The 27,552-nt window shown below is 34.3% G+C and overlaps 1 protein-coding gene across 2 annotated transcripts in view; it reads right to left on the bottom strand.

Annotated features, from left to right (window-relative positions):
* Positions 1-2,525: 2,525 nt before the first annotated feature.
* Positions 2,526-27,552, bottom strand: part of DDHD1 (DDHD domain containing 1) — a 92,274-nt gene continuing 67,247 nt past the window's right edge. Inside the window, exons 8-14 of one of the 2 annotated variants that reach the window (XM_077122608.1) lie at positions 18,308-18,570; positions 16,928-17,003; positions 12,713-12,862; positions 11,186-11,438; positions 9,997-10,188; positions 7,349-7,432; positions 2,526-5,247 (exon numbers count right to left, since the gene is read on the bottom strand). In XM_077122608.1, coding sequence (XP_076978723.1) covers positions 5,066-5,247; positions 7,349-7,432; positions 9,997-10,188; positions 11,186-11,438; positions 12,713-12,862; positions 16,928-17,003; positions 18,308-18,570 — 1,200 coding nt within the window. In that variant the 3' untranslated portion in view covers positions 2,526-5,065. The remainder of the gene's footprint in view (positions 5,248-7,348; positions 7,433-9,996; positions 10,189-11,185; positions 11,439-12,712; positions 12,863-16,927; positions 17,004-18,307; positions 18,571-27,552) is intronic. The other variant, XM_077122611.1, reaches the window with a different exon arrangement.

Here is a 27,552-nt window from a genome sequence, read left to right as displayed (position 1 = left end):
GTAGACATCTGTCATCTGCTTGCTTCATGAAAAGCATCAAGTTTATAGGCTTTGTTGTAAGCCAAGCAGCCCAACATGGGCATAAAAAATGGAGAGAGCACTTTCTCCCCTTTGGGGAAGTTCCCTGTCTATTAGGAGAAATAGGCAGTATAGTTTAATAGACATGGGTGGTAATCAGGGGACCAGGTTCTAATTCTGCCTTATTCATCAGCTGGCCACATGATCTTAACAGGGTCGGAGTGGTCACGTGTAAAATGTAAAATCACATGAGGGAATTAAATGTGATCAGCATTTCTCTAAGTATAGTTCTAAGTCACAAGCAATGTTCCAAAAAAAAAAAAAAGTCTGTTTAAATAAGTTTAGAAAAATGTATACCATGTCACTCTTCCAATAGATTCAAATACATCTAGTGTTGGAGAAGCTCCCGAAGTCCTGCTTACAGGAACCTTTTCAATTTGGCATGTCTCAAACCTATTTTCGCACAAGACAACTATTAACATCTGTAGAACATGCTTTGAAAAATTATGATCTACACCCCTTCCGGTTTTAAAATTTTACTCTCCCTAATGGTATTTTTCCTTAGAGACTCCATCACGTCCATCTTTGCCTCTGTGTAGTCTTTGGGCTGAACCCAACATGATGCCCCTCACTTTACTTTCCCTGACCTTAATTACTATCTTAAATACTTACCTGAAACTAAAAAAAAGGTTGAACTAGATGACTTCTAAAACTGCGCAAACTCTGAAATTTTAGGAATCTGAACATTATCACAAGCATCCACTGAAGACTGAATCAGGTTGTCATTACAGTTACTAATGATTGCCAAATGGAACGTGAGATGAAATTATATATTCTGCCATTCTGTATTCTGCTGTAAGCTCTACATTATCAATATTTCCTTTACAACTTCCTTTCCCCTTGACTAACCCAAAAGGAGAATGGAGGGAGATAGCCTGGTTTTGTACTGGCTCCCTAGACCCAAAAGAGATCTAACAGTGGAAAGAGTTCAGCTGGCATGCTTCCTGCCAAATCTGCTGTTTGTAGGTACAACAGTTGTTTTTTATATAGGTAAAATATTGAATGTTAGGAAACTACTTATACTGTCCATACCCAACTGTGCCGGTTTGAATCTGTTGTGTACCCCAGAAAAGCCATGTCCCTTAATCTTCATTCAACATTGCTGGGTGGTATCTTTTTGATTGTTTCCTGGGAGATGTGATCCACCCAATTGTGGGTGGTAAATTCTGATTAGATGGTTTCCATGGAGGTGCATCTCCACCCATTCAAGGTGGGGTTGCTTACTGTAGCCCTTCAAGAGGGAACCATTTGGGAAAAGCTTCAGAGCCACCAGAACTGACAGCGAACAGAAAAGAGAGAGCCCCAGGGAAGCTGTTGAAGATTCCTGGAGAAAAAGCTAGCGAACATTGCCATGTACCCCGTCAGCTGAAAGAGAGAAACCTTGAACATCATTGGACTTTCTTGAATGAAGGTAACCTCTTATTGGTGTCTTAATTTGAACATTTTCACAGCCTTAAAACACATAAACTTGTAGCTTAATAAATTCTCCTTTTAAAAAGGCACTTCATTTCTGGTATATTGCATTGCAGCAGCTTGCAAATTAAAACACCAACCATTTGTATGTGCTTCAAATTCAGCCAGAGAATCATCAGATTTCTACCTGTGAAGGTTTTCAGTAATACAGGATTCCAGGCAAAGGCCTGAGTTCAGGGATGACAGCAATATTAGGATGAGATGGAAAACTTAAGAATAATCAATTATCTAGCATGGTTTTGTTGTGTTTCCTTTTCCCAGCATATGATTGCTACAATCTTTTTCAGTTCTGCCTTGATCCTGCTTTACCAATTCACCTTTCTTTAGTCCCACTTCCATGTCAACAAGATTATTCAAGAACATTATAAAGACAAACATACAAATTAAGCTTTCTCAATTGTCAAAATGCCTAATTCATCAATAGCTGAGGAGACAGAAATACTAACCAGTCTAATTAATCAGAAAGAACTTCAATTATTTTTCTTCTTACCTTATGGTAAAGAGCTCTTAGTTTGGCCTGATCTTTTTAAAAAATTATATTATTTTGGTTTGATCTTAAGAGGTTCAAATGCTATCACTAGCATAAATGGTTGAATTAGCTATGACAGTATACCGATGATTTCTTTTTCTTCTATCTCTTGGGGGAATGAAAAATTAGAATATGTTATGACAATAGGACACATCAGCCCCCAAAGAGAAAATAGAGAAAAGGAGGTTGAGGATTTAATGGTTACAAATAATGATCTGAAGGCTTCTATAAAACACACTCAGTGTATTTTAAAAAGCCGTTTAATAGGAGGAAATAAAACAAAAGGCCTTGGCTAAGACTAACTTTTAAGTAAAAATAAACCAAGATTTAACCCAAGACATTATTATCCATATTCAAACTTTCGGGAACTTTTGGGAACCTAATAGGATTAAAATTGAACAATTTGACCAGTACTCATGATAATCATCATAGCATGTACATAAAATAGAGAATAAAATTTTAATGGTATAAAAAACAGAACTTTTTGGCCAATTTAGTACTTGCTGGAATAAAGTTGCAAAATGTTACTCAGTAACTGACTCAGCTTCTATATCAAGCCAGAATTACATACTCTCTGGCTATTACTTGAGTATATACAAGTCCATCCCATGATAACATGCAGAAACATGGTAATAAGAATATGATAAAATCAAAACTACCGTCTCTACTGATGAAATGCATTAAAAACAAAACATCTGCTCAGTCGTGCACAAGATCTCATTTTGAAAAGGGGGTGTTGGATGCTGTTCTTTCCAAGGATTCAAATAATTCCCAGTGGTTAAATTTGACATCTCAATGTGAAAAAAAAGGTAAAAGATATATTTTTATGACTATGGGAGCATACTTTTCTTTTTACTCAAGGGCATCAAATTAAAAGGTTTGACAGACTTCCACTCTTCTCAGTGAAAAGGGTTTCTCACATGCCAGTGGTTGAGAATCCCTTAAATATTTAGGCATTTGAATGTTATACCACCCACAGCAACATATGCTCAAGTACCTTTAATGATGCAAGCATATGACATGAGTGATTTTCCTGAGAGCTTAATCAGAATTACGAAATTAATGGCCTATGAAAATGACCTGAGTTCATAGGAATCTCTAAATTTGAGAAAGATTGCTTTTACCTTTGCTAAGACCTCATTAAAAGCCTTTTATAGCAGGGGTTCCTTAGTGAGTCATGGACTTGGTCTTGGAGCCTTAGGATTTTTTTAAATACTAAAAAGAAGAGCTTTACGTTCTGCAAGTTCAGCGAAAGGTCAAAACAGACTAGAGTACTGATGGTGCTGAGTAAAACCTGCAAGTAAGGTACTGCTATTTTATAAAGAAAAGAGTAGATGAACAGTGAAACAAACAAACAAAAAAGTGAACCAGCTTTGTTCTGTTTGACAATGATACTGGGAAGCTGAGAAAATCTTTGCAAGAGAAGCAAAAACAGCACCTTAAGTGGAACCCAGTGGAAGCCACTCAGATGTGAGGGTTGTTTGGCAGAGAGGGTTACCTATCCCTTCTATCTCCTTTGTGTGTGAAAGCTCAAGAAAACAGAAGTAGGGTCGAATATTGGCTTCACAGTTATGTATCCAAACTATGGATTGCAACTTCTATTATTATGGTTCACAAATAACTAAGAGGTCATATGTGAATTATTAGCCACTAAACAGCATATAAAAGAATATGGTCTGCCTTTAATCTGCACTCATATGATTTGCTATGCAATCTGATTCAAGGCACTTTAAATGTTTTTGTGCCTTAGTGTGTATTAATATATAACATGAAAATAACACAATTACTTACCTCAAGGAGCTACTACACACACTGTTGAATGTACACTTTTTAAAGCACTTTGAGCTCCTCAGATGAAAAGCACTGTGGAAACAATTACAGCTGAGGAAAACCCTTCCAGTGCCTTAGAATCCTGAATTACTGTGTTTTATGCCTCAATCATGTTTTCCTGAACACTTCAACAACTGTTAGTGGCAATCCATCCCTTCATTAATGTTGTTTGGCACACAAATTTTTATTCATTTAAAACAGTTGCCATGCTCCATATTCCAAAGAAGTTTACTAATTTTTCAACAAAGTTAATGAAATGTACCCATTATGGAATACTCCATGTCAAGTTTAGAAAACTTCAACTTTCTCTGAGGTACATGTGACATAATAAAAAGTTCTTTTTTCCTTCAAAATAACTGAACTGATGTTATTTGTGTGAAACCACAAGTTTTTAATGAAAAAATACTGAAAGTCTCCCACAGTGTCTGTATATTCATCTGAAGAGTACAAAGATGGAGTTCTGAGAAAAAAAGGTCTTAACACTATATAAAATAAATGTAGTTTTTAAATTATGCTCAAAGAAACAGTGAAAAAAATGTAATGTTTTATACAATGACATAAAGCATTTAGGCAGAGGTAAATTTTTAAATATAGTAATTCAAATATTCTTTCTTTTTAGCATTAGTTTTTATAAACAAGTTAAATTCAGAACATTTTATATCTGTTATACTGCTCTTTCAGTGGAGCTGTGGAGATGGAAGTTTTCATAGAAACTAAAATAATGATACCATCTCATAATCTTTATATAGAATACCCTGGACCTTGACCATTTTACATTTATAACATATTTTGGTTAATATATTAGATTCAACTCATTAATATGCTTTTATATTCAGAAAACATTAGATCGTGCTTTATAGATTTTACATGCAGTTCACCCAAATCTTCCTCACTTCTAGGTCTTTCTTACTCAATGCTCTACAAGGGCTTCTGTCAGATTCATGTTCAAAATGATGAAAACTGCAAATAACTACTTTAGGCATGAAAAAAAGTTTTGTTTTTTAAATAAAATAAAGTGCTTTTAAGTTCAGGTATTTCTTGCCCTAACCAAACCAAAAGATACTTAAACCTTAAATCTCCATGTCTTGACACACATATTTTAACCAAAAAAAAAAATAATAAATCAGTTTTGGGCCATTATTGTCCTTCAAGTGTTCAGATTGGATCAAAATTGGGTTTTGTATCATTACTGTGCTCATGTTTGTGCATGAAGGTTAAAAGAAAGAGGGCAACATCCAAGGACGACCAGTAGGCTGTATGTGACGTGACAGCTGACCAATAGCGGCTCTCCACAAGACCTTCTCTGAGTTCAAAATCAATTCTGTGATCCAATTCCACTAAAAAGAAAAGAAATTAAATAAATGAATAAGGATTATAATCAAATACGTTCCATATAGAAATTCTAGAGCTAAGAGTAAAAATTTAGCTAACAGAAGTGATTTGCCTGATTGCTTTTGCTAAAAAGTAACTTTCCATGCTAATCTTCTGGAGGAAAACATTAAGGCAAAAGAGCCTTAATAATATAGGATTCTATTCGATGAAGTCCTTTCCATTGTATGCTCACGTCAATATGAATAATGGAGAAGGAAAACAAAAAATTCACTTGCTTGCAACATGGTGTTATATAGTATATTTGTAGTCAAGAGGCCAGGTTCAAATCCTAGCTTTACCATTTAACCTTTATGCCCGATCTTAAAATAAGGAACACATCCTCCTTACAGAATTTATAGGCAAGGCTGGCAGCAATAATGCCCATGGGATTGCAAGAGATTACTTGGTGGCTCCTTATATGTCAACTGGCCTTGTGGGGGATATGCTAGAAAATAGCCTATAGAATGTTTTCTTCTCCACCATGCTGAATACCTCATCAGAAGCAGCTACCAAACTTTCTACTCTCCATTACACTAACAGTGCCTAACACTGCACCTGGGACATACAAGTGTTACTAAATGTCTGTTTAATAAAAGAACAATCTATTGGGTAGCTGGGGAAGTTGAACTGGAGGAACAGTAGGGATTCTTAAGTGGAAGGTCTTTGTTTATCACACTGCTGTTCTCAAACAATTCAGTGAATTCAATCAAGTCTTTTCTAAAACTCACAGAAAATCCTTGCAATTCCTGTTAAGAGAAAATCACCCTAACAAATCAAGGCTGTAAGGAAATCTCACCGGATTCGTTTACCAATCCTTAGAGATAAATAACTTAGAAAAATGATCATGTGATCTTCAGGAACTCCTTTAAGACCATCAGTGGGCCACAGAGTATTTTAAGGGTCTTTCTTAAAAATGAAATAAAACAAAACACCTTAAAGTACGCTCTTTGTTCAGAGTGTCAAACGATGCTAAGAGGAAAGCTGACAAAACTGAGAAAACGTTGGATTTTGCTTCACACTGGGAATCTGATAATCCCACGTGAGGAAGTCATAATAGACCACTAGGGAAGGATATCATATATATGTTTAGCTATTGCTTATTAAATAAACACTGTGGCAATGCTATCTGCTCATTTAAAAGTGCTTACACATTTGTTATTTTTCTATTCAGTTACACTTTCCTGAGAAGGAAGGTCCATGGATCTATCTACACATTTTCAGAGATGCACATACCAGTTAATCTATAAAACATGTGTAAAATAGATTGAGATAAGCTCTTACAAAATTTGTTGTTGTTGTTAACTGTATTTTTTCCTTACTTCAAGTACAATCGGTGAATTCATAATAAGTCAAACAGCTTAAGCCCATATATGGACCTGTGGCATAGTAATGTCCTGATCTTTGACATTTTTTGTATTCACTGGAACATTTGTGTTAGATTCGTAAGTGTGTTCCGGCATACGAGATGGGAAGATGATAAAGAAGAAGAAACTGGAATTCTCTAGCATGATGAAGAGGAGTCAAGGTGAAATTAGTTACAAAGGAAAAAGGAGAAATAAGGAGAAAAACAGAAGAGATGGAAACATAGTACATCAAGTTGTTATTTTTACAAATTCACTTTCACCTGCCACTGCATAATTTCTTCCCAGACTGACAGTCGCGGGCTGAACCATTCTGATACAACTAGGAATGATTACATTCCTTCTACTAATGAAGCCCTTTTATACGTAAGTATAATACATGAAAAGAATAGTGAGCCTCTTTGAAGTCTTTAGGAAAACAGGGAAGAAAATGGCCTAATGCTTTGTTCCTCTCTCTGAAAGGTGCCTCCTTTGTAGGGGTATACAGTAAGTATTTAGTACATTAAGTGGCTAATCGATACTTAGGTTCAGGACCACTACTAGTAAAGATTAGGAAACAGGGAAGAAAATATGTGTTAAATAGTTTGCAATGGTAACATCCAAGCTGATTTCACAGAAGAATTGGACAAATTTTTCAATGAGCAGAAGAACTCTGAGTAGATCAGTTTCATAGTATTCTGAGTGCTATTCCTGACAAATACCATACCGAGGCTATTATCTTTATTCTGCATTACATTTTCCGGAAAAAGAAGTTGTGGGAGATAAAAGAACGATTCTTGAAGTCTGAAATCTGTGAAAAAAAAACATAAGATGCTGTAAAGGTTGGCTGATGTTTAAAACTGGCCTCCAATGATGCAGTGGCCAAAAGTTAGAGCAATACTCCCAAATAAGCTGACTAAATTTAGCATACATAAAGAAACATACACTTTGGTTTCTGTGAAGAGTTCTTTTATGGAAAATGTAAGCATAATTAACTTTGAAATATAATGTCATAATCTGTAAATTTTCAGAAATCCCCCAAATACATAAATCATTTAGGATGTTAGCTAGAAGCAAAACAAGGCTAAAAGAAACAGATCTTTTCTTTATATAACAGGGTATAAATACAGGGGGCCTTAAGAAATGAAAACAATAAAATCCCTGAAAATAAGCCTAGACTTTTCAAAAGAAACGACAAACAACTATATAAGATACTTCAACTTGATGACAACAAAATAAGCCAACTGACAACACATGCTCTTCAAAGAGAAAAACCCTGAATTCAATCTATATCCATTTTACCCTCAAAAGTGAGAGAATCAAAATTGGTAGCTTCAGAATAAAGGTTTTCCAGAAGAACTGAGGCAATCATTTTGAGCAGATGAAAGAAAAGAAAGGAAGTCAGAATCACCTAAAGACAATATCCCAATTCCAGAAACAAGATTTAAGGAAAAAAAGTTTCTTTATTTGCAAGATACAGGCAAAATAGCAACCATGACATTTGCTGTAAAATTTAGAAATTTGTCTAAATCAGGATTACATAGAAGCATATTACTGAAGCAAGTAAAAAAATTACTTAGACAAACCTTAAGGACTTGATTAAAAGGCAGAATCCTACTGTAGTAGCTCAATTTTAATAGTTACATCTATGTCTAGAGAAGGACATACGTAACTAAGACTCATGATTAGCTCATATTTAGTTGAGTCTATAGTTGACAAGAAATTTATCATTAGCACCAGTAAAGAGTTTTATGGAAGAATGACAGAAAATGTATTCTGTTAAGCTATCAAAACATAATGATGTAATATAACTAAGCATCTTTACTGACTGCTGTCTTGGAAGAATGGAAGTTGCTCAATTATCATTTTGAAATTACAATGTTAAATAGTCAATATTTAGCTGTTTTCTTCCCTTGGATCTGTTTTTGTCTTCTGTACTCTTTCTCTAGTGCTCATATCCTGTCCTGCTCTCCTTGCTCCCTCCTCCATCCTAATGTTCACTGGCATCAAGTTGTGCATTACCAACATCGCAAAGAATTGTATCTCTTTATCTAACAAGATTCCTTGAAATTAATTTTTTCAGAAGTTTAGAGTTTTAACATTTGCATGTCACAAAAGAATTCTGTATCTTCACAATCACATTTATGATATAAAGTAGAAATGAGAGCTTACATTAGCACTGGTATAGGTACTCTTGTAAGAAAAAAATATAAATTATTTACATAATATCAAAGTCAAAAGACTTGCAATTATAAAAGTCAGACTCAGAGTCTGATATAGAAAGAATTAACTTAAAAACGCCATTGGCCCAAACAGGAATGTTGAACCCTATCAATAATTCATCTTGGAGTGGGTCTGCCTGTAGGGGAAAGGTCCAGCTTCTTCCAGAACGGAATTACACTTTCCTTTTAAGAAAGTTTTATGGATGGCAATGAATGTTGGTCATTTTCAAATTTAGAGTAGCAGATACAATAAGAAAACAAGGGTACAAATATCTGAAACAAAATCTGTTCTATAAGTTTTAGGGAAAGAAAGCAAAGTTTCCCTTTGGCTATAAGTAGAGAAAGGAACTAGCCAGTTTCTGAATCTTCATTTCCTTATGTGAGTCAATAGAAAAACTGGACTTATCAGTCTTAATTTACCTGACGCTTAAAAAATAAGGTTCAAGTTTAGGTCCTTGGTAGTGAATATGTACTAAATGTATTATGCAAAAAACTACTCAAGATATAAAATTTTATAAGTTCACTGGAAAAAAATTAATAAAGCTCCATCCTAATGCTAAGCCCAACATAACTACAAAGATCTCATGCTCTATTCATTCAACTAAAGATTTCTTAGGTATCTAGTTCACACTAGGTAGCTGAAATAGGATGAAAGCCAAACAGGGAACCGATTAAAAGTTTTAAGCTTTGAAGTTCTCGTAATTAGGTTGGATGAAGGGAACTGTGGCATCAGGCATAGGATGGTTTTGGCATCGCAGTTTTAAAAAAGTCTCAAGACTAAATACAGCATAGAATTGAAGCGATTTCGTGTGGCTGTCAGAATTTTTAAGACTAAGACCATGTTTTTAAAAAATCTATTTTATAAAAATTAGGAGTGCTTACCCGAAGAGACTTGTTTTATGCTTGGTGTTTAAGAACCTGGTGCCACAAGGCCCTGATTATTAATGTTCTCTGCTATGGACTCACCAACACAGAGTAAAACTAAATATACCTGGAAAGTATCCTTCAGAAACAAAAGGAGAATGAAAAGCATTTTTTTCTTTAAAAGCTTAATGTATGCTTTAGATCCTGGACTGACGGCTAGTTGACTGTTAATATCTTAATCTTTGCTGTCCCCTAGTATAAATTTAAGGAAAGAACAGTATGAACTAACATGCAGAATCAAGAAAGCCGGAACTGCTGTGTGGAAGGGTCTGTGTTGCCACAGTGGTAGTAGGAGGTGAGGCAACAGGCTTCTTCTCGTCTTCTATCGAGTCTTTTGATGTCTCAGATGGGTGTGATGGAGATGAACGCCCAAATCTTGAGAACAACATTCCTCCAAGTCCCTTTCCAATGCTAGCTGCTCCTGTATTTTACAAAGCAGGGCAGTCATTCTGTTGAATTATACCACATATCAAGCTAAAGAGTGCTACCTGCAATTACAACCAACTGGCAGAAGGACAGAACCCTAGTCTTGTTTTTCCAGGGTGGGAACATACACTTCAAGAAAATTACAATCTATATTATAGATTTCTAAATAAAAGTGGTGTTGAATAGAATAAAAGCTGCACAAACTCTAGGAATTTAGCTTACAAACAAAGGGATAAAGGTTCTATTTTACTCGTGATCACTATTTATTAAAATATTTGGCAAGAATAAAAGCTTTAACAAAAGAGCCAGGCCACTGATATGTGTATATATTTACTATTGATATGCTTACTATTGAAATTAAGTGTTATGAATAAAACACCAATAAACAATCAGTGAGTATGATAAAGTAAAACAGCAAATGAGTCCAGTAGACAAAGCCTTATACTGCCATCTTGTGTCATATTGTATTAAGGCAGCTTGTAACCAAAAGCAAGACAAATCCAAGTGGCACACACTGAGCTCCATTAATACATAAAACATTGTACTGGTACTGGAGACCATTCAGAGAAATATTAAATATTCTTGCTGCATCAGGAGGCACACAGTTTGGGAGACTTTTATAGTACAGATCAGAGCACTGGTTAGGAAAGCCACCTTCAGAACTCAAGTACGCCCTCTTTTTTACAGAACTAGGGCATTAAAAACCATGTAATGCGCCTAGAACCCCAGTCAGTAGGAGGCCAAGATAAAAATGAGGGGCTTGATTTCTCTTGTCCATTCAATTATCACAAATTCTGAAACTACAGGATATGATCTAATTAGAGAACTTTAGGGCTTTCAACCTTCATATACAAACAGTAAAAAGGGAGTTAATTCTAGACATGGCAATAACTGGTAGAAATTGTATATCTAGTATTTCCAAGTCCCCCCAATTTAATGGCTAGTCAAAAAGTGCCAATGTTGATGGATAAAGAATACTTAAAAGAAATTACCTAATATGCTTGCTTTGCCTATATTGGTTATAGATTCTCCATAGTGTCGGCGAGATAAGACAGGTGAGGTCATTGGGCTTGGTATGGTCGGAACGCCTTCATTTTCAGAAGCTGAGGTAGGTTCTTTTGCTGGGTTGAGAAAGCTTGGCTTCATATGCTCATAAGGTAGAGGATTTGAAGTATTATACCAGTGGATCTGGACAGGTGATATGTTGCTGTAGTGTTTCAGTATTAACGGTTCTAATCTATAAGCCTTGATTTAAAACAAAATTCAGAGAAATACATCATTGTCACAATGCTTGGATTTTAGTAAACTGTTTCTATTCTGCAGCCTGCTGAATAGACAAGTTCTGACATTAAAAAAGCATTACTAAAAAAGTGAATACTAAAATAATTTATAATAATAAAATGAGTCTGAAATCCTCTTTTTATGATGTAATGAAGATTAAGGCATATATAGGACACAGGACAGAATATATAATGAAAGCTCAGAGTTCACCTATTAACTCAAGTTCAACTTTAAATTATGAAAGAATGAGTAAAATGAAATGTTTATTAAGGAAATGCTTATTCTTTAGCTGGGTGTTTTCATTTATATTTACCTTAATACCATGTGAGGATTATACATCAACCATATGAGGTGAAATACTATCATCTGCATTATATAGATAAGAAACAGTCTCATAAGTCAGTTGGCCAAGATCATGCAATCTTTATTTGATTCCCAGTTCAGTGAAGGCTATTTCTTCCATACTACAGTTTTGATTCTTTAATGTATGGGAAATTTTCTAAAATTTTTAGTGTTTATTCAATGTTATATTTACGTGGTACCACTAAAGATCCTTTAGAAGACTTTACATGATTATATAGAAGTATTTTTCATAGAATGAATGCTGTCAAAAATACTTGGTTTTAATATTTAGTTTTTATCCAGCCCTATGCCCAAAAGGATTTAAGGACTCATTTTCTTCATCTACAGTTTTATTTGGTATTAAACTCTTTATCTAATCCAAAATCCTTGGAATGCTTACACTAAAAAAGATTATTACAATACAAACATAATAGCAAATTTAAGAATCCAAAATTTTACAATTCCACCATCATAAAATAAACAGTTCTATGTTTTCATGTTTAAAACATCTGAATATCTTCATTTCTAAGAGGATCTACCAAACAGATTTCATTAGTGTGGCATGCTTTATAGAAAAAGTGTTTAAAGTGAGATTTTCAAAATTTATGGTTGCTGTGTTATGGGAATTACAACTGGTTAAGGTTTGAAAGTCCATTGATAATTTTACATTATGCTGCTGTAATACACATACAAAATGAGCAGATAATCTCTAATGTATTTTATATCATGAGTCCTAAATTAATTAAAACACTAATGTTTGAAAATATGAACTTTTATAAATATATCAGATGACTAAACTCTCTCTCATTACTCCAGTGGTACTTTTCAAGGTTTCTTACTGATTCTTTTAGGAACAATTTAATATTGAGAGAAAAATGTCTATATAGGCAACTCACCACTGGATCTGTCGGATGAAAAATATTTAGTAATCGGTTACAAATCTCTCTGGGTAAAATATGGTCTTGACTTCCAGTGTTTCCTGGGCGGATGCCACGCAATGCCAAAAAAACAGCTAGTGGGGATCCCATACAGAAGAAATTTTCAACCTAAAATAAAAAGTTATCCTAAATTTAAAAAATGGTGAAACTTTATCAACAGAATATGGCAAGACATAATAGATAGTAAAATATAAATAATAAAATTATCTCCAAATATGTTTATCTTTTTTTATGGGCCTTGTCTAGATGGTTTATCTGCATTATTAACTATATGCCCCATTAATCATTCTGGAACAATTATTTCCAGGAGCAATTTAGTTCATTACCTTTAAGTGTAATAACATGTAAAGAATGAGAAGAAGGGAAGGAGAATAAGGAAAAGGAAGATCATTTCATTGTGTCTGACTGTTTCTATACATTAATCAAAATTTCCTTAAAGCTACTATTTTGTGTGAAGAAATAAGCTGGGTGCTGTGAAGGATTTAAGGACTTGTAAGACAGTGATTCCCTGTACTCTTGGGGGGGGGTCTATGTAAAGTATTTTGCACTTGTTATAAAACAAGGACATAATAGGAAGGAGTGCTATAAAGCATAGAGAAATGAATCATTAATTCTAAGTCTGAGGGCTTTACAGAAAGTAGCAATTGCATTGGCCATTAAAGGATGAACAGATTTTTACAACTGGGGTTGGGACATTGGGGTTAGAAGGATATTCCAGACTGATACTAAGTAGCCGAGACAGGAAAGATCCTGGCTTAACAAAGAGAACAGAACAGTCCACTATAGCTGAAAAAGCATTGAATGTTGGGAAATGCAGCTAGGAAAGAGGATGTATTTGATTAAGAAAGTTGGATTTTACTTTTTAGGTAGTGTAGGAGAACAGGATTTGACCCATGTTTTAGGATATTAAACATGTATGGCGTATGGATGAACTGGAAAACTGAGAGACTGGTGACTTGAAAAAAGTTATGGAGCTACTGAAAGAGTTTAGACAAGGGATAATCTGAACCAGGGCAGGGCAAACTGTTCCAATCAGAAATGGAAATGCAAGCAGACAGAATGGAATCAACATGATTTGAATGGATAAGGAATGAGACAATTTACAAGATCTGGGTCTGACTGACAGGGAGGACAGTGGTTTCATTAATTTTAACAGGAAACGCTAGATAAATTCTGCTTTTGTTTATAAGTTTGAGGTATCCGTAATATATTTAATATGTAACTGAAAATTTAGGCCAAGAGACACAGAGTTGGTTATGTCATCGTTAAAGTCAGCATGGGTAGTGACCATCCTAGAAGTGACAGGTGAAGCCCAGAGAATGAATGAGGTTACCTAGAAAGTATACAGTGTTAAGAGGGAGGCTTTAGATAGAGCTATGAGGAATGCCTCTTCATGTAATGAGCAGGTGAAGGATGTGGAATTATAAAAGGGAGGGCGAAAGGAGGAGAAAGCCAGGATAATGTGGTATCATGGAAGCTAAAGGAGGACAGGCCTTCAAGAAAAATAGGGTGGTTAACAGCACTGGATTGCACACCAAACTTAAAACTTTTTCCCCTCTAAATCCATCCTACTCCTTGTATGTCTGGTCTTGATGAGTGAGACATCTCAAATCCATCCTTCTGTTTCATTCCTCAAAACTAAAATAAGTCACTCCAACAGAGTCTAATTCTAACATTTCAATTTAATGTCTTTCATCTGTACTTAACTGTAAAGGTGTCCATGCCTCAAACTTTATATTCCTCTAATCCTTTCCCTATAATACCGCTGGAGTGATTTTTCCCCTTTTAAAAATATATATATATTTTTAACATATAAAAATATATATATTTTAACATATGTATATATGTGTGTTGTTTTGGGATGGTATGTTTATGTCAAGGAAGGTTTAAGAAAGTTTTCTTTCTTTTTTTTTTTAAAGGGTGACTTCAACATGTTTGAAAGCTGAAGCAATTTAACCAGTGTTAATAAAAACTTAAATATATGAAAATGCATTTGGAAAATGTTTAGCTAGGTGCACAGATGAAAGCACAGATTTCTGAAAGGAGTAAGTCACTTCTATAAAGAGAGAAGAGAATAAAGAACAGAGAAGAAAAAAAAATAGTAGAGATAGATAAAGCTATGTAAATTCTTTCTGCCCAATACACACTCTTGTGTGTATAAACATCTGTAACATTTCCCCTGCCTAGCATAATGCTGTATGCATTAATGGATCAGGCAGTCCATGACATATTTGTTAAACTGTTAAATCTATGGAATTAACAACTTTCCTTCCTTTATGATAGGACTGCAGTGTGATAGACACAAAGATATTATTCTATTTCAGAAAAGGGTAATGATTGCGTTAGCGCTGTCTACATTCAGAGAACTTTAAAGGTGAAAGCGCTTTAAACATTTAGTCTAATCCTCTTGAGCAGAAATGAGTAAACAGATGAGTTCAGAGATTTAAAATAATCTGGCTAATGTTAACATCTACTTTGTGGCAAAGCCTCATCATCAGAACCCTCAGCCCCACTCTCCAGATCAATATTTATTGTCTTCTTTTCCTTTTTTTATGTTCATCGGTCAATTGTGACAGATCTAACACCTGTAATTCTGAAAGCAAACCTAATTGCTGGATAACAGGCATGGAAAGATTTTTGTTCCCTGCAGCAATCTGCTTGGAGTCCTAAATATTACTTTGTCAGTCCATCAGATAATTCCTTTTTAAATTTTGGATTTCAAAATAATTTCTCTATGAGTAATTAAATGGCATTAAATCTCATATTAGATATGATCAGGAGTTCAAGTAATATGATATCGAATTTTTAGATTTCAATATACTTAATGAATCGAACCCAACTTATAAGTAAAAAAAAGCTCAAAACATGTATTAGAGGAGTTATTTTTTCCACCAGACAAATTGTATACATTTAACACTGATAAAATACAATTTTGGTGGTAGTGATGGAACTCAAATCCCAGGTCGACTCCAAAGACCATGGCTTTTAAATGTATGGTATAATTTCACATTATAACTTTTAAATGTATGGTGTAAATTGGAAAAAAAAAACAACAAAAAACCTTATAAGTCATGGAGATAGGTTCAATAAGAAATTCTTACTGTTAAAAAAATTCCATCATTCTACTACTTAACCTGTATATTAAATTCTTGTGAAGAAAGAAACAGATTTCATGAAGAGGTAAGTAATATAGTATATTAGACGTGAGCAAATATTCAATAGGAAGTAAGCATTAGGAAACTTATGACATCGTCCATTCAACATTGTAAATACATTATTTGTTATAGGCTGTGTTCTTTCCATCAGCCTAGTTGATGTCAATCTCTCTCTGCCAGCTTGTATCCTTTCTAAACCACTGCTTTCAACGGGTCACTGATGCTCAAAAACCCTGAAAAGCTTCCCCCTACCCATATCAAATACAAGTTCCTTGCTGCTAGGTATTTTTGCTCTCCCTACAGCTTCTCTGCCCATTGTGGTCCCATAAACTCTAACCAAACTAGTCTGCTCACTCTTGCTCCAAACTAACTATATGTCTTATGTTTTTGGCATACGCTTCTCATTGATTGAAATGCCAGCTTTCCATCCTTGGAGTCATCAATGGCATATTTCCGCTTATTTTTCTCACCACTTACAAGTAGTTGGTCACTGAGTTCTGTTAATTCTAAATACAAGGCATTTTTTCATAACTCTACCTATACTTTTCCATTTCTACTACTACAAATTATTTGGTGTTTCTTGAAGGTACTATGAAGTTACAAGCCTCCATGCCTTTGTTTTATGCTGTTCCTTTTACATAAAATAGCCTTTCTTCCTTCCTCCATTTGGCAGTATCCAATTTACTGAGATCAAGTAAAAATGTCATTCCTTTGTAAATTTTTCTAGGCAAAATTAAAGTCTCCCTCTCTTGTATTTATCATTCTGTAATACTGCTAATCGCACCAATAGCACTGTGTTAAAATACACATCTTCAGGGCTGAGGAACTATCTTATTCATTCTTTTCTTTGTAGGATGCAGAAACCAGCAGTGTCCAACACATAGTATGTATTCAGTAAACAGTCATTTGAAAGGACATCAATAACACTTTCAGATGAATGCTAATGGCACGTTCTATTATGATGTTTTTTAAAAAAACATACTGAGACATAATAAAAATCTCATCATTCTTCCCTTACCTTAAATTTTAAGGCAGGTGTTTGTGTCACAGATGATGCCTTTAATCCATGTAACCGCTCTTCTATTTCCCTCAGCCTAGGAAGAAGTATGACATTACATATATACACACATATTTACTATTTCATAAATATTAGATGTTCATAGTCTGCTGAAGTGTAAAGAAAATGACCCATTATCCTATTCCTTAGATTAAGTTCTGTTAAGAATATTTAATAAATTTACCTTCTGGACTTCTAGTAATCATTTTATAAACTCTATTTTAAAAATGACATCAAATGGTTAACACCATATACAACATTTTTTCTATATTTAATAATGAATCTTAGAGATCTTTTCATTTCGTTGCCTCCTGGTCTACTTCAATCTTTAGAATAGCTATGTAACTGTCCATCAAATGGCTGAACCGTAATTTATTTAATCCTCCCCTGCTGATGAACATTTGGGTTCTTTCTATTTTTTTTTCCCATTACAGTGCTCAGAATTTACTTACATTTAATAAACAATGGAACAAAGTTACAAAAAATGTACAATTCATTTTCTGAGCCTGTTCTTAAAAAATGTTTTACTGGATTTCATGTATTGAAAATGTTATTCCGGAGCTTGACAAACTAGACATTTTCTTTCAAAAACAACCAATTATTTTGACACTCTAAACCTTATGTATCTAGCTTTTAGCACTTAAGATTCAAAACGAAATCCTTAGCCAACTTCTATAAGGCTAAAATAAAGGCTACCTGAAAGTAAACATTACAGTGAATTAAACTGCTGCTTTTATACAATGTCACACTTTCAAAATGAGTGATTTTCTTCCCCTACTGTTCTATTAAAATTGACCAGAAGAACTTGTATCATTAAGAGGATAAAGAAGGGCATGTAACTATTGATAAGGATAGGAATGTAGCAAAGAATTAAGAGATAGTATTAGGAAGGCCAAAATGATCCAATAGTTATAAAATCTGCCAAATGTACTTGACAAGAATAACAAAAAAGGTTTTAAAATTATCTTCAAAATAATAAGGTAGAGGCCTGTTTCTGAAGATCAGTAAAAATACAAACAATTACAAACTTGTAAACATTTTCAATAAAGAATCTATGCAGTAATTCAACTTGGAACAAGTTTTAGGTTTTACTCCCAACACCCTATGAAGAAAAGATAGAAGGAAATAAAGCAGGATGACATAATTTACTTTATACAATAGGGAAATGCATATAGTCAGAATGAAAATTAACAAATACTTTCTAGCTTAATTTGGCATGTTATCCAGTAATCTTTATACCCTGAACAATGTATTTTTTCTTCATTATGAAAATTTTAAAGTTCTCTCTAAGAAGCCCAGTAATTCCATGAGGACATTTTTCATTCTTTTAAGATATTTCACCTTTGTTTTGTTATATAGAGTTCATCGAGAAGACGCCGCTCTTCATAAGTCATCCATCGCTCATCAGGCAATTCTTCCTCCTTCTGCAGTAACTGCTCATACAGGCGAACTGGATTCCAGCCAGTCATTATGTCATAAGTGATTACACATCCCAAGGAATGTGACACTATTGAGACTTTACCCCCCTTCTCTTCAAAGTCTGGATTCCGAGAACAGAAAAGGGAATATAATCGATTCAGCTCTTGCTGAAGGCCTTTAACTAGCTGTTTGAAATAAGAAAACATTATCATATTAGAGTTATCACTGACTGCTATAAACTTTATTTCTAAACTCAAGTACATTAAGAAATTAAAATATACATTACTGGCCAAATATACTTCAGTTATTAAATTAACTTGGGTGCCCCTAACTTTGCAGAAATTACCATTTAGGAATATAGGCTGATATAAACTGCTCTGCAGTTCTTAAACCAACTATATGAGCCAGCAGACTTCACAGATTTTTTTTTTAAGTTTAGAGGTTTTAATAATGTGGGATGTATCTTTGTCCCTTTTCTTCATAGAACTGGTTTCTTTGAAATTTAGATTTAACCAATACTACTGAAATATTACACAAAGGTAGAATAACAAGGTCCGTTTGTACTCAAATCCATACTGGGCCCTGACCTGAATTTTGAGAAGGATTCTACTCTTCCAATCATTGCTTACAACATTTAGGTTATAAATCTCTTGCTTGACATTTACTTTCTCAACTCAGTACTTCTTGATTTGTCAGTTCCTATTCCTATTTGTATATGTAAATATATTAGTTAACCATCGTTTCAATTTTCAATTTTGTTATGTTTCAAGAGACGACTAGCCTCCATTAGCTTTTACTGATCGTTCTTTTAACCCGCCGACAAACTGAAAGCCATTGGAGCCTCACAGTTGGCAGGGCTAGCAGTGACATGATTGAAGGCATGGTGCCGTCTCTGGTCTCAGGGCTCTACAGTGCAACACTGAGGTCTAATTAAAGTTACTGAAATCATGAACTGCGTCTGATGAAATATTTTCAGCCAATGAAGGAAGAGAAGGACAAGATGAGCTGGTAGCATGTGGAAGGAAATAAGCTGCCTTTCTTCAAGGGAGGAATTAAAGTTTTAATTTCTTTGAATATTCTTCTTCCCAGGAAAAACAATAGAATCCCATGCTTTAGTGTAATGGTTGTTCAACTTTTAATGTGCATTAGAATTACCTGGAGGACTTGCTAAAGTAAAGATTGCTAGGCCACATCCTTGAGTTTCTGATTCAGGAGAACTGGGGTAGAGCCTGAGAACTTGCATTTCTAACAAATTCTCAGAAGATAATGATACCGCTGGTTTTTAGGAACACTTTGGTACATCTTTAGGAACCATGGCTTTAGTGGCAAATGCACATAAAAACCTAGGAAATGGTTTGTAGGTAAAATTCTAGACAATACAGTGTAAGGAGTATGCACTATAGTATGATATTACATGGCTCTGTTCAAAGGGAGTTATAATGAAATGCTTTGGACTAGGCTTTGATAAGATAATCAATTAATCCTTCAAATGTTATAATCTGCCTTATTTACAATCTACATGAAGGGAGGTATAGACAATGCTTAGATAAAAATAAATTCCTTTAAAAGCAAGACTTTTAAAACAGTTTTTACTTTTGGGTGCTTTGATTTTAAGACTTGTACCATGTAAACGTAGAACCACTCAAAGGTATGGAAAGTATTTAAGTTCTCTTGGCAATGATTACCCAATATTTCTGTTTTTTCTAAAAAACTAACCACCCAAATTTAAATTAAAAAATTAAAGGAAAATATCCCTAATAGTGATTAACCTATTTTATATTAAAAAAAGTTAAAGGGTCTCTCACTATATCAAATTCTTCATTAGTCTAGCAATCATATATGGATACCAAAACTAGGGTATCCATATATGATTTTCAAAGACATTCTGTTTAATACTAAGATACGTCAACATGGAATGGATCATTCAGTAGAAGGTTTCTGAAGACGTGATGATTTCATTTGTTTTGATAATATGCTTGAATAGAAATGGTCTTTGAATTTCCTTATTAGAATTTATCTCGATATGGTACAGCAATCTTTATAGGCAAGACATTATGATTTCAAAAGCAAACTTTTAAAATGGCTTTGCATTACCTCTCAATGCTTCTATAAATCATCCACTCAGTAGCAAAACAAGAAATTCAACTCTTTGTTATACCAAAAAGTCTACTCTAATTAGGGCTTTTCCTCCTTATTACAGTCTCCTAGCTAGGATCCCTTTGTGAGCAAGTATATTCATTTGGGACATATAACCAAAATTAATGACAAGTCCTGTGATTGTAATTTTATTAGCACTACAATATTATCTGGACAAATCAGCTAACCTCTTTCATAGTAGGCATCTGCTGGCTTTTCAAAAGCTTGCTTAAAAGAATTTCTAATTTTCATAACCATTTGTTAACAGTTAAAATTTATGAAGAAAATCAATCCAAGGGGGAAAAATAAACAACAGTTTCAAGAGTGAATCCAAACACAAAAATATATGGCCAAGAAATATAATTAGTGCACTGTCCTTTTTCCTGCTTCATGAAATTTTAATGAGAAAAAGTAACTTTAGAGAGTTTTAGACAGATACACTAACAAAATAATTTTCAAATAATAATGACAATACGACTATGATAATTCCTTTTGTAACTCTTCATTTTAAAATCCATTAAAAAGAGTTCTCTGGATTCTTCTTCCTAATAATGTTACTTTATTAAGGGTTGAAGTACTGACCAAATCGCTTTCCATGATCTTGATTCCTAACCATGGTTTTCCAGTGATTATTTGTATAATCACTAATTAGAATCCTCCCAGAACATCCCAGAATCTCAGTTGAAAGAGAACCAAAGATGATCTAAAGTAATTGCTCAGTGCTCACCCTTGTGACAATCTCCATTCTAAAGGTCAATTCCATATATTTTTTTGGCAGCTCTAGTTACTTCCAAGTTAATTACATTAAATAAACCTATTCTTTCCCATGCTTTTTATTCATTGGCCCTTATTTACTTTGTAGAGTTATAAGCCTATTCCCTCCTACTTTTTTCCAAGTATGCCTTGAAATATATAAATGGATACATAAGTACAACTTGTCTATGAAAAATAACAAGAACAACAACAAAAACCAAATGAGGTTCATTCATGGCATGACTTACTCCTAATGAACCCACCCTGGATGTTGTTTCTCACTACCTCCCTAAGGAAACACACCAGCCTTTTAAAGAACCGTTCCAGAATACTAACATCAACTTCATACTACATGGACTTTAACTTGCAGAACCAACTTCCCTTTTCTGAAACTAAAAACTTTGCCCACCTCTCATTTACTTAGCTGATGGAATCACATAGGATTGTTAAAAATACAAATTCCCAGGCTCTATTTCAGACCCTGAATCAAAATCTCCATGGGAAGGATCTGGGAAACTAATTTTTTGCCTTCCCTTTTTTTTTTTTTTTAATGTAGAAATAATTCCAAATTTATAAAATGTTGCAAAATAAAAATACAAAGACTATCATGTTCTGTCTATCCAGATCCACCCACCATTCACATTTTGTCCTATTTGGATTATCATCTGTTCTCTCTCTCTACGTAACATAGACACCCACAATTTTGGGGGAATCACTTGAGGGTATATTACATAAGGCATGGTCCTTTACTCCTAAATACTTCAGCTTATATTTCCTAAGACTGGGAATATTTTCTTCCATAATCACAGAAAAGTTAACAACTTCGTACATTTATATTGATAGAATATATTCACCTAATCTACCATCCATACTTCAATTTTGTCAGTAGACCTAATAATGTCTTTTATGGCACCATCCTTTGCCCCCTTCAGTACATGATATAGTCAAGAGTCAGATATTGTATTTAGCTATGTTTCTTTAGCTTCCTTTCATTTAAAGCATTTTCCATAACTATTTTTTAATCTTTTATGATATTAATACTTTAAAAGGACACAGTCCCATTCCAATTTTTTTTTAATTGGATCTTCCTCATTTTGTGTTCTTTAGGATTATTAGAATTTCATAAGTGATGCTGTGTCCTTCTCAGGGCATCACAACCCGAGGCATATAGTAGTCATCTGTCCCTCAATGGGAGACCTGGTAAAGGTGTTGCCTGGTTTCTTCTTTTTAATTAATAAGCAGTCTATGGGGACACACTTTAAGACCATGCAAATACTCCACTCCTCATCAAAATTGTACCCTACATAAAAATGTTCTTTCATCATCAATTCTAACAAATGCACCATAGTAATGTAAGTTGTTAATAATAGGGTGGTATATGGGAACTTTTATGTGTGATTTTCCTGTAAACCTGCACCTTCTCTAATAAAAAAAAATATAGGCTAAAAAAAAATGCCTTAGATTTAATATCCATTGGTGATCCTTGCCTGATTCTACTGCTACCCTGTGGCTAAAAATGGAATATTTTCTAACTCTAGCAATCCCTCCACATTCACTACTCAGACCTTGACATTCTACTGTCAGTAGGGAGTTCCTTTCTCCCTCATTTACTTATCTATTTATAATGTATATGGATTCATGAAGTTTTTAATGCTTTATATCCTTATTATAATCCTGTACAAAAGTAATAACCATTCCTTATTAGAAGTAACAATAGCTATGCAATTATTTTGGTGCTCAAATTGTTCCAGATTTGGTCAGTTGAAGCTCCTTCAATCTACTCTTGTGTCCTTGTGACCTGCCCCCATCATTCTTTTGAGCACTTTCTTACTAACTTCCTCACAAGCTGTTCTAGGTTCCACCTTGTACCTATTCTGTTCATGGCCAGAAATCAGCCTTTTTTTTTTTTTTCCATGAAACTCTAGTTCATTTCAGTGGGGAAAAATAATATTAGAGACAAAGATTTTGGTGCTGGGTACACTCATTGCAACTGGAGTAGCTTTCTTTCTTGGATTGCTGATAAATTGTAGTCACGGGTTCCCAGTGCTATATGGGTTCATATAGCAGGTACATAAACATGTATGTTTACATATATATACATACATGTCTACACACATTCCCACACTTTAAAAATCATGACTTCATACTGACATCTCCAATTTCTCCACCCTCACAGGACTTTTTTTTGGCAGAGGCAGGCACCAGAATCAAACCCAGATCTCCAGCATGGCAGGCGAGAATTCTGCCACTGAGCCACCACTGCACCGCCTCACAGGACTGTTTCTTGCCTGTATTTTTAACAAGGACCCCAATGATTGTCCTAATCAGGGACGTTTGGGAAATACTGCTAAAGATTGCTGATAAATTGTAGTCACGGGTTCCCAGTGCTATATGGGTTCCATGCGTTCCATGAATGTCATCTGTAAGAAAAGACTAAAGAAAAGCATTGGTGTTCTCTTCCCTACTCCTTTACAGTTCTCTCTTTTTATTGATACCTGTTTTACTCACTTACATTATGAGGATAATTATTTTTGAAAAGATAAAAGCAATTAAAAAGTGAGCACTCTCTTCGTTAATGGCCAGAGCTTTGACTCTGACACTTTCCTCTCTGTTTCTTCTTTCTGTTAATGTTAACTGTTATTACTTTTGGGTGACATGCCTCAGCACACTTGAGCCTTGAACATTCAGGAAACTTTTTTACGAGTACAATTAATCATCTATATTCATTTTTGGTTATACATTCTCAGCCATCCTCTTTCCTTTTTGTTTCCTTCACTGGTTTTCTGTGCTATAGTTCAATTTTGGAGCCTTAGGGAATATCTTTTAATGCCCAATGAACTATTTAAAGGAATATGAACATTTAAGTTATTGGTATTCTACTTCACCAACTAGGACAACTAATTTTAGAATTAGGCCTAGAATAGCAGTTCTCCTTGTGGCTTCTTTTACCTCTGGGAAACAAAATATGAACAGGGCAAGTAAAGAACATATTGAAGTCATGCTCACTTTTAGCAAATGTTTGGAGGCTAAAGTCCCTAATCTAAATGAAACCTAGACAAGTTCTGTGAAATGTGTGAAGAATAAAGTATCTGTTTCCTCCTTAGCTACATTATCAATCAGATCAAAGCAGACCTTGCCCAATACTGGTATATGGCAATGAGGGGATATAGAAAGAGGAATGGAGAACAATCTTAAGGGGATGGTAGTTGAAAGAGAAGGAAGATTCCCTAGGAACAAACCAAACAAACATACTGCTGTGGAAATGTAATGAATTTTGTAGAAGGGATCTTATTTAAAACAATCTAAAACCCAGTGAACAAATAATACTGCCAAAATTTAAGTACATTTCTCTTGAAGCGGGCTAAACACTTTTCTGATATTTTGGGTAAGTAGTTCTTAAAGTAGTTCAAAATAATGCTGTGTGTTCTACTTGGAAGTTGACTGAAACTAAAGGTTGCCTATCTATGAAAGTTAACTTGCAGAGGTGTTGATCTGAACATACTGATAAACACTATAAAGTTTTCTTCCTGTTCAAAAATACTTTACCAACCTTCTAGGAGTAAAATTTTGGTATTGAGAAAACAACTTTGGACCAAAATTCTACCTGGAGCTTTGTAGTTCTACCCATTTATCCCGCAATAATCTCCTAACTTTACTTTCTTCTTCATTCCATCTTTTAGAGCCAACCACCTAAACTGCAAATTCTTCTTCCTCAAAATGTTCGTCTTTGTACAGCTCAGCCCAGTATCTTCTGTTACTCTCTCCATATCCTCTCCTTCCAACCGCTGCAACTGCCACACCTAGACTTTGTACAAAATGGTCTCTTCACCTATTTGCCTTATCAGAAACTTTTTTTTGATAAGAATACAGAATAACAGAAGCTATTTTGGGGTATACCATTGTTTTCTCTCGTTTGATTTTCGAGATGGAATTGGTATGTGGGATAGAATTAAATTTTTTTCTCCCTTCTGAAAAAAATGTAAGACGTTTTGAATGAATGAGATATATAAAACACTATTTTCTACTGCCTTTACCAAATTCAAGTTACTTTATTTTTTTTACTTTTTTTTTGCTAGCAATGTCATTTTTAACTTTTTATTTAAAATAATTTCAAATGTACAGAAGAATTGCAAAAATAAAAATAGAGCCTAAAACACATATGCACCCTTTACTCAGATTGTCTTTTGGCTTCATTTTCCTTATCACTGCCTTCTGTCTCTCTGTGAAACATGAGAGTAAGTTATAAACATGGCCCATTTACCTGAAAATGCATCAGTGTTCATTACTTTATTTGCTTATAAAAATGAAAATTTATCAAAATGTGCTCAGAAAGTATAAGGCAAACTAAATCTACAAAGTTACGTTAATGCATATAAAAGCAAAAAATTTGCTAACTTCGAAATGTTTTACATGTTTATCATAAAGGTGGCTATAGGATACATGACCTTAAGAAACTTAGGTCTTTGAGAAGCATATATAATCTTGAAAGCATCAACATTAAACCCTATTGCCAGGGTCCACTCCATACTCAGTTCTCTGAAACTTAATTAGGAACATTTTTAGATTAGAAAACATCAGTCAAATAAAGCTCCCATAGAAAACATCAAACCATTCCTTCTCTTATGAAAGCTGATGTGCTACAGACAGCAAAGTAGTCACTGTATCATAGAAGAATTTTACTCATGATTCAAATATTAAAATAATCTCATATTGGTAGTACCTGTATTAGTAATTATTGACTGCTATGTGCCACATACTGATATAAGTATTACTTCAATTTATCCTTACAAGAACCCCATGAGGCAGCTACTATTAGAACACTCACTTCTAAAGATGAAGTCACACAAAATCACTAAAGGCAGTCTGTCTTTGGAGCCCAGATGCAATCTGCATAAAATAATTTCTACTGCATGGTTTTATAAATAACTTGGGGCCACATATGGTTAAGGAGAAATATGAAAATAAAATTTATCTAAAATACTATAATATTAAGCCTAAAACATTTTTTTTTCCAGGGGGGAAAATAGCACAATTTCAAAAATTCCCATGGATTTCTTTTCCTTACACATCACTTTTATATACATATGTCTATGTATTGTAACTCACTGTTTTTAACCTTCCTGAGGGCAGGAATGCATATCGTGGTACAGTGCACAGAATATAAATTCTTAATAAACAAAAATTTTCAATAAATATGTAGATAATCTCCTGAGTTCAAAACACCTTTAACCAGCTGATTCAGCACACATACATTACCAGATCTTAGAAGGAAGTTGTAATTGATCTATAGAGTTGGAATTCCCAATAAAGGAATTTTACCACAGCAACTAATTTTACTTTTTGTATTTTATTTTTGAAATGCCTACATTGATTTAGGATCTTTTCCCTGCTACCCCACTACAATCCTCCAACACTGAGGGGTAACAGTTTGCAGTAAAGTGGCCCAGTGTTAGTCAGTGCTTGGTACAGAGTAATTCTCACTAAATATTTCTTGAATAAATGAAACATTCAGTAAAGTCAAAATAATCACCCAATAAATAATGGGACAGCATGGTTATACTGTGAACCCAGAGAAGAGGAAAGGTGGAGAGCATAAGCGGCAGGGCTACAATGTCTGGGTTCAAGTCCTGGCTCTGACACTTACTAGGTGGGACACCTTGGGCAAGTTCTTTATCATTCTTTGCTCCAATTTCCTTATTCTTCAAATGAGAATAGTAATCTTACCAATTTTATAGGGTTTTTAATAGGATTAAACAAGTTAATATATGTTAGGCAACTAACAAATGTTATTTCTACGATACAGACTTTTTCATAGAAAAAGGACAAAATGCCTTTGGTAGAGATTCTCTCTTCCCACTGAATAAAGTTTCACCCTTCATTCCCCTTCAGGGTTATCTTTGTGATACATCAGCAGTACTACCATTTGAGAACCATATGAATCCATCAGATAAATGAGTCAATAAAAGTTAGTATATTATATGTAAAAATACTTGAAGGAAATTTCTAAGTGCCTAAAACTCTTTTGTGAAGGCAATACCCACAGATAGAATTAGTCAAATTTAAGAAATCTGTTATTTTTTCAAAGAGCTATTTTCTAATCAACCCTCAACTCCAAGACTACCCATTTTATTAAAGATCCCAATGTCTAGTTTGAAGACTATCAAATTCACTATTAAACGGAGCTGTTTACAGATTAATGGATTCCTGTAATTTCTCATTTGCTTTTAAAAAGGGCATAAAATGTTAAGTTCAGGACAGTTACATGCTTTCACTCTAAA

Source organism: Tamandua tetradactyla, chromosome 12 (assembly GCF_023851605.1).
Source record: "Tamandua tetradactyla isolate mTamTet1 chromosome 12, mTamTet1.pri, whole genome shotgun sequence".
In the NCBI taxonomy this organism is placed as follows: Eukaryota; Metazoa; Chordata; class Mammalia; order Pilosa; family Myrmecophagidae; genus Tamandua; species Tamandua tetradactyla.
This window is presented reverse-complemented; position numbering and strand designations above follow the sequence as displayed.